This window comes from Dermochelys coriacea, chromosome 6 (assembly GCF_009764565.3).
Source record: "Dermochelys coriacea isolate rDerCor1 chromosome 6, rDerCor1.pri.v4, whole genome shotgun sequence".
Lineage (NCBI taxonomy): Eukaryota > Metazoa > Chordata > Testudines > Dermochelyidae > Dermochelys > Dermochelys coriacea.
In genome coordinates, this window is record NC_050073.1 from 68,553,251 (window position 1) to 68,569,225 (window position 15,975).

General features: G+C 42.4%; 1 protein-coding gene across 2 annotated transcripts in view; it reads right to left on the minus strand.

Moving 5' to 3' along the window:
• Positions 1-1,304: 1,304 nt before the first annotated feature.
• The window catches only part of BUB1B (BUB1 mitotic checkpoint serine/threonine kinase B), a 44,782-nt gene continuing 30,111 nt past the window's right edge, over positions 1,305-15,975 (minus strand). For both annotated transcript variants that reach the window (XM_038405941.1, XM_038405942.2), the window contains exons 20-23: positions 15,592-15,734; positions 7,763-7,934; positions 7,078-7,184; positions 1,305-1,896 (exon numbers count right to left, since the gene is read on the minus strand). In XM_038405941.1, the coding sequence (XP_038261869.1) occupies positions 1,719-1,896; positions 7,078-7,184; positions 7,763-7,934; positions 15,592-15,734 (600 nt within the window). In that variant the 3' untranslated portion in view covers positions 1,305-1,718. The remainder of the gene's footprint in view (positions 1,897-7,077; positions 7,185-7,762; positions 7,935-15,591; positions 15,735-15,975) is intronic.

Genomic DNA, 15,975 nt, shown 5'->3' on the forward strand with positions numbered 1-15,975 from the left:
ATCACATATCTGCGCCTTGAGTGTGGCGGGAGAGAGGAAGAGGAAGAGAGGTATCATGAAATGAGTGACAGTGTCAATGACTTAGTCAAGATCATACAACAAGTCAGTCAGTGGTAGAAATGGAAAGAGACCCAGAACCATTTTGAACACTATTTCACTTTCATGTGCAGCATACAATTCGTAGCTGGAGAACCCAACACCTTACATTAAAAATCTCCCACAGAGTAGTAGACTAATTTACTTAACAAGGTTAGCATTAAGATGATTCCAACTCTGCTTGGTACTATTTTTTTTTTTTATTTATTAGATTTTGAGGTCTTTACCTCACAGAGAAGGGTGGGACAGAACGAGGAATGAAGGGGAATGGCTGTGTCAGATTTACATTGTATGCTATTTTCCCCTGGGGTTATGAGTCAACTTTGCAACTCTAGTTGGAGGCCAATGGCATTAGTCACCAGTTTGCACATATTATTGAAGTATTTAGGTGGAAAAAATTTATTCTTGCTGAGTGTGGCCAGACTGATCCACCTCCAATTCAGAGTCCTGAATCCTTGATTTGGACATTAGCCATTTTCTGCTATCTGATTCATTCAAGATCAAAACACTGCTGAGACCTTGGCCTCCGCGCCAGTCAAATGGGTCTTAAGTTCTTCCAATCCCCAGGAGTTTGAGGCAGTCATCATAATACTTTTAACTACTGGTGGTGAAAGACAGAACATGCCGGGATAGGTGCCTCACCAAGACATCACAGATCAACAATAGGGCAGGCTCAAAGCAAGAGAGCACCAGTTTTGCCAGTGATGCCTTGGAGGCCGAGCAGGCCTCGTACCTGCAAGGGGAGGAGTGGGGGGTGGAGGAGCAGACCCAATGAAGCCAAGTGCCAAAGCAATAGCTGCAATGAAGAGCAAAACATTTTAAAAGGAAACCTAACCATGAACTATAACTTTTAGATCGTGGTAGGCCTCAATTTGCTGGGCATTCTACAAACATGATGAGAAGGAAGTGAGGCTGCTTTATAATAGTTCATGAATTCTGTATTTTAACTTGGTTAGTGGGATGTTTACTGTATGTGAGGCATTTCTTCTATTTCAATGATCCATGAGCGTTTCCAACTGGAATATCAGCTCAAGATAAAAAATGGATGATTGTAAAAGCCACCCAAAGGATAGCTATATGCATCTAGTAAAACCATGAACAATCCCCCAATTAGTCAGAAATGTCACTCAGACTCAGTCCTATGACTCCAGAAACCAAGTCAAATATGTTCTGAAGGCCACTTGGCAGTAAAATTTCACGAGACAGAGTTGCTTACAAAAACATAGGTTTATTACTTAAGCAGTGATTAACAGCATATATAGAGAACAGAACAAAAAAACAGGACAAAGGTGGAGGAACTCATGAATGTGCTTTAGGTATTAAAACATACATTTAGTAGTCATACATGAGGCTGGCTGGCATAGAACAGTATGGTAAAGAAAATGGCTAAAACATCTTCTGTACATATCTAGTTAATGCACCAGGTTTAAGAGACATCTAGATATTATATAGAATTTGTTAAATGTTTATTATGAGTTAAAGTATTGAAGAAACAGTTGCAACCAATTTTCATTTTTAGCACTGAAGATATATTGCATACTCAGTATTAACAGCAAGTTCCCCCTGAGATGGGTAAAAAGGGGCTGCTGGTTGCCTTTCTACATGGGATCAGAGGAAGTTCTTCAAGTTGAAAAAGTTTCTTCCAATTTTGCTAAGGTGCCACAAAACCATTCTTGCACAGAGCTGTTAAACATGCCACTCATTTCCTCTCTTAGTTCCCTCAGCATAGGCACTGTGGACTTACCATCTGCATTCAGAATCCTCCTAAAGAATTTATTCCACAAATCACTGTCAACAGTCCTAAAAACATACAAAACAGTTTTCAATGAGAACAGCATCCACCCACATGACAGCTCCATCACAATTCCTGCTTCAGTTCAGCTCTGCAAGCGCTGTGGAGGCTTGGCAGTCTAAAATAATATTCAGCTCCACTCTCAGATGAGCTTGTGTAAAGAAAAAGTGAGGGGTGCTGTCAAGCTTGTATATGCAGGCTCTTTACCCTTGACAAATGGACTTGCGTGCAGGAACTAGACAGAGCCAACCTTAGCATTTCGGTGCATGCCAATGAAACACTTTCACCACCTCCTACCCCAACATATCTTATACCTATTTACCATTTTACATAGGGTTAGCCTGAGGATTTTGGGAAAAGTTAGTAAGGTAATTCCTTGACATCACCAAACTTGGCAGATCCCTTTCATGGAGACAGGCTGGATGTGGATATTGAAGAACCTTAAAATATTCCCCAGCTCTCAGCTACAGGAGCAGCAGAGCCCAGCTAGGTCTCTGTAGGATTACCAGCATTTAAAAGAGAGCTCTGCAAGAGACAACTGTCCAAATAAGCTAGTGGCTTGATTGCTGCTAGAAGCCTCCATTCTGCCCATCTACCAGAACAATGTGCGTGCATTCTCGCAGCCAATTGTCTGTGAAACACTAGCTGTCAAGTCCCCTGTGGGGTAATTTCCCGATATCTAAAATAGATATTAAAAACAAAAACAAAAAGGCTGAGTGACTTTACTAAGGCCAAGAAGGATCAGTGTCAGAGCTCTAATTCAAATAAAGGAATCCTTTGCTTCTCAGTCTTGTGAGGAAGTATGTTTTTTTTTTCCCCATGAGGCCCTCACAACATGCTATAAAAATCCAAGGGTCCAGCGGGGGGGGGGGAGGGGCGGCGAAGGGTAGGGAGAAGAGGCCCACAGCTCTGTGTGCGTGTGTGTGTGCGCGCTCCCAGCTTTAGCTCTGTGGGACTGGGGGGGAAGAGAAGGAGAAGAAGAGGAATGAACGCCCTGAAAAACTTAGAGCCCCAGTTAAGAACTGCACTAGAGAATGCTGCCTCATGTGAAGCATTTCTTCCTTCAAGCTAGAAATTACATTGGCTGTTCAAAAGGGACAGCTCAGCTGCAAGCAGCTGGCTAGAAGAGAGTTTACAGCAGCCATATTAGCAGCAGCAGTCTGAACAGCACTATGTCATGCAACTGTGAATTGATATGGGGTCTTCTAAAACAAAAAATCCCCCCCCTCCAAAAAAAAAAAAAAAATCTATAGGCAGACTGAGCCCAGTAGGTAGGGCTGAGGAGATTAGATAACTTGGGATCTTTAGAAAAAGATCAGTGGCAAACATTCTACCCTAATGATCCATTTAACAGGTTTACATGACAACCAACATCAGCCTAGATATTTCCAGTTTCCCAGAATCCCATAGTGGGAGGACATGGTACACACAATTCTGTGAGATTCATGGGCCCCAGAGATAAGTTCCAGAACTAAAAATGCAATTGAAATATGCTTTTAATAAAAATAGCACCAACTGTGTTTACCATAAGGGCAGGAGATTTTAGTATGTTAATAGTCAATTCAAGGGATTCTTAAAGATGACAGGAGAAGAAATGGTTTCAAGCCTATAGCTCCTTATCTAGACAAACACTCTAGCAAAATAATAGATTCCAACTTTTCCCATACCTTTGTTACTAAATCAAGTCAGCAAGTTAGGAATGCAAGTTGTCTACGTTTTCAGAGATTTCTACTTTATGTTTAAATCTTATCTTTCCTCCAAATCTAAATTCTGCGTGTGGTCCTGGAATTCCAAACATCTCTGTACTTTGAGAAAGTAGCTCCATCAACTCAACATTTTTACCACCAGTCACTCACCCATTTATTCAGCCCAAAATTTTCTTAATCAAAATAGCTCTCGAGTGAATTTTTAAAAGGGAACTAAACTCTGAGATCTTTCAGGGCCAAGATATCCAGCATTCACCACAAGCTTTTGTGTAAGCAAGTCATTTTCTCCTTTTACTTCTTATTCCCCTACATGCCCAGAGCACTTTTCCAGGAAAGCAATCCTCTAATTATTCCTCTCAAGTAAGTTCTGAAACCACTTATGGCACCTTTGGTAGGCAGGACAGAATAATGCCTTCTTCCTCCTCAAAAAGCCACATGCAACTGGTAAAAACCACTAGCATAAGCGCTCTCCTCACAGGAATTACAAGTATCACTACCACGATGCTCCTGACCCATGCTTGAATGGGCACATGGGACCATACTGAACACTAATCAATATCCCTCTGCTGAAACTTACTAAATGAAAGTTTTTCCATCTGTGCAATACCTTCTGAGGGCAAAGGGTCCCTGCAGTGGGAAACTGGCATTGTCAACAGCAGTCTGCAACCATAGAATGTGTTGAATGGCCCATATAACCAGAGAAAGACTTACACACTCTGTATGCAAAAGTAGGACACACTAAAAGCTGAGTCTGCCTTCTTTGGCAGATCCTAATATCCAGACTCACTGCAGATTCCTCACTCCCACACTATGAGCCGCACTCCTGAAGGTATGCTGCTGCTGCTACTGATTTAATACTTCACCTTAAAAATATATAGTTATAATAGTATGGTTTACAAAAATATTACTGTAATTCTTGTTCTTAGAAGATACATAATGCAACAGATCACTTGTCCACAAGTCCTCTCATGGCAAGTCACATTTAATTAGCTCAAAGACCTGAACTGCCAGAATGTCTGAGAGCAGAGAGCAAAAGTCAACCTACATCAATGATTCAGTCAGTAACTCCCTTTTGGTTCTTTTTGAAACTAAAGCACTCAAAGAAGTGAATTCCTCTCCACCTGAAGGAACAGTGGGTGGGTAAGTGGCACCCATAGGTCCACCACATGTCTCTCTCTTCAGAGAACAAGAATTCCAAGTAATAGTCTCATATGAAAACTGGTGCAATAAATTGCCACTCAAGATTAAATAACTTCAGGGGTACAATGTGAAAACACTAACACAATATATAGGAAAACAGAAGTGTTTGAAATGTATCAATCTATTGACAAATCACTATGGGGGGAGGGATAGCTCAGTGGTTTGCGCATTGGCTTGCTAAACCCAGGCTTGTGAGTTCAATCCTGGAGGAGGCCATTTAGGGATTTGGTGCAAAAATTGGGGATTGGTCCTGCTTTGAGCAGGGGGTTGGACTAGATGACCTCCTGAGGTCCCTTCCAACCCTGATATTCTATGATTCTAAAGAAAAAACTTTTTTTCTGCTGTACAACTCAAAGGACAGATTTTTCAATGTACACGAAGAGGCATCACAAACAGAATCTTGGTGGCTAGAGACAACTCCCAACCTGTGAACAGGTACTGCAGTTCCTGTAGACTAATTATCAATTAGCATGACAATACTGCATCTAAGCAATGGTTGTATAAACATATGCAGAAGCCAAAGAGATAACTGATGCAATGAGAAAAGACGTACTTTCAGAACAGAGAAAGTGGGCAGATGAAGGAATAGCAGAAGTAACTTCTCCAAACTAGTCATTAAAATAATGTCCAGGAGAATGAGATATTAGGAGGGGGAAACTCAGTTCACCAAAATTTGTGGCATACTGGTATGAATGGCTACCTCTAGTCACCTTTGGAGCACCCTTTGAAGATGCCCAGAAAAGGACACAATCAAGATATAGCAGAAAAAAATCCTTCCTGGATCCTTTTTAGTGGAAAAAGTCAAGAATTCCAAGTGGATAGCTGCTTATCAGCAAGATCTGTAGAGGAGATAGTAGAATCTAAGGAAAAAGTTAGACTTGGACATCAGGCAATAATTTAGGTGTCCACTTCAGTTACAGAAAACATTGTTCTGCTGCTGATTAGTTACAAGCAGTGGCAGTAGGGACATTAAGTCTTCTGCCCACCTGTGCCCAATTCTCATTAACAATTTCTAAAGCAGCAGGGAGATGAGAAAAAGGGAACAACCATTACTGGAGCCGCTACAGAAACAGAAAAAAAGAAACTTTGGGTCAAGTTGAAATTCAAACCCTACACATGAGGAGGTCCAAATAAAGAAGATTCACTGTGAGCTGGGCACTGTGCATGAGGATCTATAGCTCCCTCAATACTGACTAATTCATCTAATTCTTTGAAGGGTCAGATGGATTAGGATTCATCGAAGGTCAGAGGCCAAACAGTGACAAACTAGATGTCTCCAGTATGGGAAACAAAACTGTGTGTCTAACAGTAACCAGACCCATTGTAGGAGGAGCAGGACAAGTCACTGAAGAACACATTGGGGACGAATAAGACTAAGACTAAAGAAAAACCATTATGGACTTTGGTTCAAAATGTTGAGAAATCTCTACTCAGAGACAGTACCTAGGCAGGAAACCATAGCTGATGCAGAAGACTGGAAGTGACAGCCTGGGACCAGCTCCAATGCCCATAAGATGGCTGAATGGCTGGCTCAGCAAGTTGGAACTCCCTGAAGGATTAAAGGCCTTTGCATAAGCTGTCCCTTTCCAAGACCTTGACTACAGGAGGTGAGGAGGAAAGCAGGTTCTTGCTGCCTGGAAGTTAACAGGTTAGTGTGCAAAGGGGAGCTGCCCATGCAACCTTAATTCTGCCCCTTTTGTGTATGCATGATATAATCTTTAAATTGAATTATACTATTTCCCGCCCTGACAGGACCCCTGAATCAGTCTCTTTCACCCTGCCCACACTACAGCATAGCACACAGCACAGTGGGAAAGACTGAAAAATGAAATGGTAACAACACAGAATCATGCCCACTTATTAATGTGTAATACCCTCCTGCCCCCCCCCAGCTCCAAATTGCCTACTGACTCAGAGGGAGTCTAAGACGGTGTAACTCATATTAAGAGGACAGAAAAGGGGTATAAAATTATGTAATAAATTAGACCACACTAATTTACACATTCTTTCAGCTCTTTGGTGAATAAGTTACTAACGTGTGAGGGTGTCTAAAGTGTAAATAGGTGTAAGGGAGTCAAGAAAGCATTAATGAGTCCATGTAGTTCCATTACAATAAACAAGTCCATTAGATTCGAAACTGAATTCTCAATATACTGTAGCACTACTGTTACCAACTAATAGCATTGAATTTATGTTCAGCTTTGACAAAAGCTGCAACACAGAGGTGAGGGAGAAAGCTAAAGCTGCCTTTACCTACTCAGAGATTCCTGATGAAACACTTACTTGGAGAAATTCCGACTGATTTTCCAGAGGGAATCTTCTTGATAAACCTGGAGGTGCTCCCCAAACAGCATCAAATGCACTATTTCTGCAATACCAACCAAGTCTACCTGAAACCACAACAATCAGGGTTAGAAAACTGCTTCTGCTGATCTCTGCAGCCATTTCGCCATTCCTCCACATCCATTCAATACAGCACAACAGCATTTTTAATAGCAATAGTGCCACTAGAGATGTCCTACAACATCTTCTGTACCCATTAACCCTGTATTGTGGGTTTGTGAGGATTTCCAGCAAGCTAAATTAAGCTAATCAAAGGAAAGCAAAGCAAACTACTATAGGAAGCAAAATCCTTGTTTAGCATTTCAGATTGAGATGCAGTCTAGCCATTTATAATGAACTCTAGCTATCAGATGAATGTAGGTACACAACTGCCCTAACTTAACAATGCCAGTTTCTTCAGCTAATGTAGAATACACAGGGTCCAGCTGAAGGGTTTTTGTTGAAGAGTTATGGCAGTTGTGAAAGATGTTGCTTAATTAGATAAGATCTATAAACACAGGACACATATCCAACAAAATTCAGCTTAGAATATTAACTCTCTCAGTCTCCATCTCGTTTCTTCAGATAAGGAAGACACTTGCCAATGGGCATTCATAGCAATCACCCTGGGTTAATATGTACTTACCTGATAAGGAAGAGAGCACTTGGCTAGGATCTGTTGTCCATGCTGGGTCTGAGCTATTGGGAAGCTGTTGAGTAAACTCACTCTAGGCTGCAACCTCACATCCAGGCTGTAAGAGAAGTCCACTATCTTCAAAGCAGTGGTAATCTCATTATTAGCAAATGGATCACAGATCCTAAGGAAAGAATTCGAAGGAAACATAGAAGACAAAGAAGCTGAACAATTTCCTTTTATTATCTTGTGCTGCAGGTAAGAATCTTAGCCATGCCAATGGCTCCCTCCAATGGTTAGTTTAAGAATGGCTACTAAAAAAGGCTCACCCTGATAATACTAGGTTTCAGAGTAGCAGCCGTGTTAGTCTGTATTCGCATCTGTTTTTCCACCAAATGCATCCGATGAAGTGAGCTGTAGCTCACGAAAGCTTATGCTCTAATAAATTTGTTAGTCTCTAAGGTACCACAAGTACTCCTTTTCTTTTTCCTGATATATTGGCATCTCCAAGCTTTGCCTACAGGGGAAAATTGCTTTACACAGATAATCCCATCTTGGATATACGTGTATCACAGTGAGAAGGGTCTGAAATAAGAGATGCTGTGACAAGAGGAAAATTTAATATAATGCTTTGAACTTCTTTATCTCATTCTCTCCAAGGATCTCAAAACAATTCAAACATGAATGGGGTATTGTGAAGTTTAATCCATTAGATATATTCTCCGTTTTACAGTTAGAGAGAGACAGACACAGAGAGGTGACAGATTAAGTGATTTACCCAAGGTAACATATGTAGCAGTACCAGGAATAGAATCCAGATCAAGATCCCTAGTCATTCCTCTTTCAATACTTGTACATTGTGGGCCTACTTCATAATTATGAGTCCCTTTTCTTTAACTTTAATATTAATGTTGTTTTAGCATTAAAGGGGAATCAGTATTTTCCCTATAAATCATGGATTTTCTGTGTCTTATATGCAGACAATATTGTTCTACTATCACAACATCAGTGGATTGAGGTGTTTATTAAATGTGTTTGGTTTATACTGTCAACAGGAGGGCCTTTGATAAATTACTCCCAAAACTTTAGTCAAAGACTGAGGTTACACAAATGCAGGATTTATGGGCAATATATTGAACAAGTTAGTTCTTTCCACTACCTGAGTATCCGGTTCTCATAAACAAGGGCTGCAAGATAAACATATTCAGGTAGCAAAAAAGAAGGATTCAAATCAGTGTTACATTTCACCTGGCTCATGAAAGCAACTTAATTGCACCAGCCCTTAGAGTGTTTGTGCTAAGGTATGCACTCAAATTCTAAATGGGCATGGAAATATGGAAATGGAATGATACCACAGGAATGAAGTGATTCCAAAGAGATTTCTTGGTTCTCTCAAATAACATTCCAGCTGCTCTCATAGAATATCAGGGTTGGAAGGGACCTCAGGACGTCATCTAGTCCAACGCCCTGCTCAAAGCAGGACCAATCCCCAGTTTTTACCCCAGATCCCTAAATGGCCCCTCAAGGATTGAACTCACAACCCTGGGCTATCCCTCCCTTAGAGCAGAGACCTGCATAAATTCTATTCCGTCCAAAGTGCAATACTGTAGTATCGATTTTTGACTTAGTATTTATAGTATGCCAATGTTTGCCAAGGCTATGCCTAGAGGAATAGCTCAGAAGGGCTCTTTCAGTAAGTTTCATTGGTTAAAATTTCATGTATTCTCTCTAGGCTTTTCAGAATTGGAAACAATTAGATTTAAATCCCTAATCAAGTTGAGATTAGAGGACATTAATAAGTAGCTAGACACAGCGGTTGTTTCCACTACAGACGTGTCGATTTGGTTTCCCTTGTTAAAAGACTCACCAGGTACACCAGGTATTTAGAAAGTTTGTCCAAAAACAAGTTAAGGAAGGCTTTTACGGCTCTCTGATTTCAATCTATTGTGACAGGGTCAGGCCAGATGGCTACAGGAGTGTTTTTTTGTTTTGTTTTGTTTTGTTTTTTGGGGGGGGGGGGGGGGCGGGGAGAGGGGTTTGATGCCAGTAAGATTTTATTTTTCCTATTAAGAAAGATAAAAAGACGACATGCTCGTCAACGAAGACTGGAAATGATATTGATCATTATCTTGATCAAAATGTTCCAAACAGTATCTTTAATGAAAAAGAGAGAATAAAAATATAAGTTTAAATAACTGATTTTAAATCCTGTGCTTAACTGCCGCTTGCTAATCAATCTTCTGTAGCTAAATAAATACAGTAAGAATATAACCTTAAATTATTATACAATACACTGTTTCTTTGAGAAACAAGTTATAATCTACCAAGGCATTGAGAGAAGGCAGATATATTAGCCCCAGGTAAAGTAGGTCCCTTTTCCCTGGGTAAGGTAACAGGGAAGATTCCAGAACAATTAGGAACTTTCTGGAAACAATTAAGGCAGACAGGCTGATTAGAACACCTGCATCCAATCACGAAGCTGCTAGACTCAATTAAGGCAGGCTAATCAGGGCACCTGGCTTTAAAAAAGGAGCTCACTTCAGTTTGTGGTGCATGGGTGAGGAGCTACAAGAAGCTGAGAATGAGAAGTTGTACTACTGGAAGACTCAGAAGTACAAGCATTATCAAAACAACAGGACGAAGGTCCTGTGGTGAGAATAAAGAAGGTATTGGGAGGAGGCCATGGGAAGTAGCCCAGGGAGTTGTAGCTGTCACACAGCTGTTACAGGAGCCAACTGTAGACAGTTGCAATCCACAGTGCCCTGGGCTGGAACCCGGTTAGAGGGCGGGCCTGGGTTCCCCCCATCCCTCCAACTCCCTACTTGATACCGGAGGAGTTGAACTGGACTACGGGTTCCACCAAAGGGGAAGGTCTCTGGCCTGTTCCCTGATCCACCTAGTGGATCAGCAGAGACTGCGGGGATTGTTCTTCCTTTCCCCATACTAGCCAGTGATGAGGCTGAGTGAATGGCAGATTGAGCCACGAAAGTGGCCAAACTGAGGACTGCCATAAACCTCTGAGGTCAGAAAATCGACCAATAAGTGCAGGACCCACCAAGGCAGAGGAGGAACTTTGTCACACTATGCAGACAGCTTACTTAGAAGGCGATATTACTGGCATTGAGAAATGTAAACCCTCTCTTTCCCTGTGGCTCTGGGAAAGTGGAAGACCTACCCCATTGTTATATTGTAATTGCAACTGCCACTTGAAGGTCAAAAAGGCTTGCCGTGTTTTTGTCCTGGATATCTTTTTCCTACAACCGCTCAGAAAATAGAATAAATGTAAATATTTATTAGGCATTGACAGCATATTTGTGACCTAAACGATTGCCCCGTTTGCACGGCCAGCCACTAAAATAAGGAAAAGGCAAGAGACAGTAATTATATGGCTTACTTGGTTGTTTTTTTTTTAAATTTGCATTTGTGTATTTTAATACTTCAAAATTCTGGATTTAGTTTTAAGTTTTATTGTAATATATTGTGGTTTTGCCACATTGGCAATGTTACTATTAATACACATGACTAGTAATTATGAGCTCACACACTTATCCTAGTGAATTATCAGTTGGAAGTGACAGAGGAGGAGAAAGACCTGGGTGTATTGATTGATCACAGGATGACTGAGCCACCAGTGTGATGCATCAGGCGAGGTATTTCCAGTAGAAACAGGAAGTGTTTGTACCATTATACAAGGCACTGGTGGAACCTCATCTGGAATACTGTGTGCAGTTCTGGTCTCCCATGTTTAAGAAAGATGAATTTAAACTAAAACAGATGAAGAGAAGGGCTACTAGGATGAGCAGGGGAGTGGAAAACCTACCTTACCAGAGGAGACTCAAAGAGCTTGGCTTGTTTAGCCTAACCAAAAGAAGGTTGAAGGGAGATATGATTGCTCTCTGTAAATATATCAGAGAGATAAATACCAGGGAGAGAGAAGGGTTATTTAAGTTAAGCGGCAATGTGGACACAAGAACAAATGCATATAAACTGGCCATCAATAAGTTTAGGCTTGAAATTAGGTAAAGGTTTCTAACCATCAGAGGAGTGAAGTTCTGGAACATCCTTGCAAGGGGAGCAGTGGGGGAAAAAAACTTAACTGGCTTCAAGACTCAGCTTGATAAGTTTATGGAGGGGATGGTATGATGAGTCTGCCTACAATGTCATGTAGTAGATCTGCGACTGTTAGCAGCAATATTCCAATGGCTGGTGATGAGACACTAGATGGGGAGGTTGTGACACTCTGTACCCCATAGCAACAGCCTGGCAACCCCAGATACATCACTCTTATATAAATTAGGTCATTGAGGTTTCAATGGAAAAGCTATGGTTTGCTGAATATGATTATCCTATTTGTATGCATGCATCATTTTTGTATCTGATGTTATGAATATTAACTATGTACCTGTATTTCAAACGTGTTCGCTCCTGTGGTAACTCCCACAAGGTAGTTTATATCAGGTCTAGCCAGCATATTGTAAATGGACTAATCAAGTTGATGGCCCATCAGTGAACACAATTGGCCATGGAAGAAGCTTATCTCCACCTGATGAACTTTCCTGTGGATGTTCTAGCCAGAATATGGATAATGGCTAAGGCTACGTTTCAGTCATGGGTATTTTTAGCAAAAAAGTCATGGACAGGTCACGGGCAGTAAACAAAAATTAATGACTCGTCACCTGTCCATGACTCGTACTATATACCCTTGATTAAAACATGAGTGCTCTGGGGCAGAGGGTGGCCCAGGGGCACCGCGGGTGCTCTGGGGCAGGGGACAGCCTGGGGGCGCTGGGGGGGCATGTGGCCCAGGACCTGTGCTGCTGCTGGATGCACGGGGAGGGGAGCTGGTAGGCTCCCCACTCGGCTCTGCATGGCTCCCGGAAGCGGCCAGCATGTCCCTGTGGCCCCTACCTAGGCGGACACGGAGGCGTGGTCAGGGGGCTCTGTACACTGCCCCCATCCCCAAGCACCCGCTCCACAGCTCCCATTGGCCAGGAACCACGGCCAGTGGGAGCTGTGGGGACCGTGCCTGCAGGCAGATGCAGCGTACAGAACTGCCTGGCCATGCCTGTGCCTAGGAGCTGAGGGAAGGACACGCTGATGCTTCTGGGGAGCCCCCCTGAGGAAAGCGCTCCCGAGAGCCTTCACCCCCTCCTACACCCCAACCCTCTGCTTCAGCTCTTAGCCTTCTCCTGCACCCAAACTCCTGCTGCTGTTGGAGGGGAGGCACGCAGTGGCGCAAGACTGTCCCAGCAGCGATTGGTGTGGCCGGCCAGGGGCCGCCCAAGCTGCTCAGATGGCCCCCAGGCCAGCCACAAGGACCGCTGCAGAAGTCAGAGGTCACAGAAAGTCATGGAATACATGACAGACTCACAGTCTTAGTAATGGCCCCTGCTATGACTCATCAAACCATGCAAGGGCATGTGACCAGCTCATGTGATACTGAACTTCATCTTGTGCCTGTACTTTTCTACTAACTGTGCTTGGCGCTTTGTTTGGGACAATGAAGTTCCCTCCACATGGCAAAAGCTATAAAGGGGGAAGTGACATCACCACTTGGCCTCACTTCCCCCACAACATGACTAGAGTACAAAGACTGACTGGAGAGGTAGTCGTCCCAGGCTGAAAAGGAGGAATCCCAGCCTGAGTATGGAAGATTAGTGAACTGTTTGTACCGTCATGGTGAGAAACTGCTTGATTCAAATCCTGTCTAGTTTATAGACCTCAAATTGCAATTTTGTTTAATTTCTTAGGTAGTCTACTTTGATCTATATACTTATTAATATAATCATTTAAAATCTATTTTTCTGTAGTTAAAATCGGTTTGTTTGGTTTTTTTTAAATCTAAAACAGTGTGGTTCAAAAGGGAAGTCTGCTCAGAAACAGGGGCTGGTGCATTGTCCTCTCCATATTGAGAGAGGGATGGACTGGACAATAAGCTTACACTGGTCAAGCTTCTGACCAGGGCAAGATGGTACACTTCTGGGGTCTTAGGCTGGGGAGCTGTGGGGAATTGGCTGGAGCCTCTCTATTGTTGGTACATGAATGCTTTCACCAGCCACTCATGAAACTCAGCTTGGGGTGTCCCTGCCTGTAAATGTTTGTGAGAGTGCAGAACCTAGAGGGGTTTTCAACTTGTCACAATCACAGTGCGAGAGGGAGCCCAGATTGGTAAAACAGAGGCCTCAGTGGTATCCTAGTTCCAGGTTGCACTCCAGGGAACCCATCAGAGGATTCTGAGTTAGTATAGAGAATTCTTTCCCAGGTGTCTGGCTGGTGGGTGTTGCCCACGTGCTCAAGATCTAACTGATTGCCATACTTGGGGTCGGGAAGGAATTTTCCCCCAAATCCAACTGGCAGAGACCCTGGGTTTTTTTTACCTTCCTCTGCAGCACAGGGCACTTGCATGTTTAAACTAGTGTAAATAGTGGACTCTTTGTAACTTGAAGTCTTTAAATCATGATTTGAGGATTTCAGTAACTCAGCCAGAGGTTAGGGGGCTATTACAGGAGCGGGTGGGTGATGTTCCTTGGCCAGCAATGTGCAGGAGCTCAGATTAGGTGATCACATGGTCCCTTCTGACATGAAAGGACATGAGACTTGACAATGGTGGGGTGTTTTAGGGTTTTTTCTGGACCTAAATTTGTTTTGCCACTAAGGAGGTTTAAAAAAAAATTAGTTGCATTTATGGGGTTTAGTCATTGGGCCAGATTCTGATCTCCATTATACCAGTGTACATCCAGAATAACTCCACTGAAGTCGATGGAGTTACTTTCTTATATTAGCGTAGCTCCAGAGTTACTTCAGTGTGTTGGTGAGCCTATTCAGGATTTATGCTACTGCAGAGATCATTATCTGGGGGGTAAAAAAAAAAAAAAAATTCCACCAGTTCACAGGTGAATTTGTGTTTAGGCAAGGACACAATCCTAAAGAAGCTGGGGAGGAGAGAAAGGGACAAGGACTGAAGTAGCTTGTATGAGTCATTATAAAAGTACAGATGTTGCTCCTTAGCTCCCTGCTTCTGAGTTTCATGTGGGATCTAGACAGCAAGGCCATTGAGGGGGATGAGCTGAGCAATGTGCAAGAAAGCAACCTCAGCAACAATGTGAAGGAGCTATACATTTGGAAAGAGGCTTCCTTCATCAAGAACCTGAGGAGGAAAACTGATGTCCTCTGAATCAATGTCTACATACTACAGTGGCATAGTTTACAGCTCTGCTGCTGTAGCATTGTGGTTTAGATACTTCCTACATCAGTGGAAGGGGTTTTTCCACTGACTTAGTTAAATCCACCTCTCCGAGAGGCAGGTAGTCAGGTCAACGGAAGAATTCTTCCACTGACCTAGCTGCATCTATGTGGTGGTTAGGTCAACCTAACTACATTGCACTATGGCAAAATTTTTCACATCGCTGAGTGATGTAGGCCAGGCTTTAGAAGCTGGCTGCAAAGAGAACTGACTAATCTATTTCCAGACTAGAATATTCATGTTTTTTAAACCTCAGCCTTCTACATTTCTTTTCAGATATTTAATCACAATGGCAAGTCATTTTACTTCCACAATTTTGATTTGTTGTAGTGTTCTAATACATCTGTATGTGAACTTGCTAATTTTAAAATAGTAACTATATAATGGAGTATTTTCTTCAGGAATACCCCCTTCCTTCATATATGCCTTTTATAGATTTCCACATCAACTTTCCGAGCCTGCTGCCCTCCTACTCCTGAAATAGTGAACCACGTCACTATTCACCTGCATAGGAGAAAGGGAGTTACAACAGCACAAGGCTCAGGACAGAGCTTGAATATAATGCATTTTTCCAGGTCTCTGAAAAGAGGCTACCAACCTGTCTCCCAGGAAGAGAGCATCTGGACACAAGTTTCCATGGACAATCTCCGCTTTGTGTAGCTTCTGCACCACATCCAGGATATTGTAAACAACCAGCATAATCACTTCCTCAGGGATATCTTTACAGCACTGGATCATATCCTGAAGACAGAAAAAACAAATATAAACCACTATGGAACCATTCTTCTGTCAAGAGATAGAGCAGCAGGCAGGAACAATCCTATGATACAAGCTTTCACTTTTTCTAGACAGCTCTAAGGAGAAGCCAGGAAGCTTCTCCAGTTCAGCCCTCCTTGGTCAGACACATACATGATCAGTTTTCCAACCAGACAACAAACCCAGCAGACATTAAGTGACTGCAAGTTCTCAGCAGACTCTACTG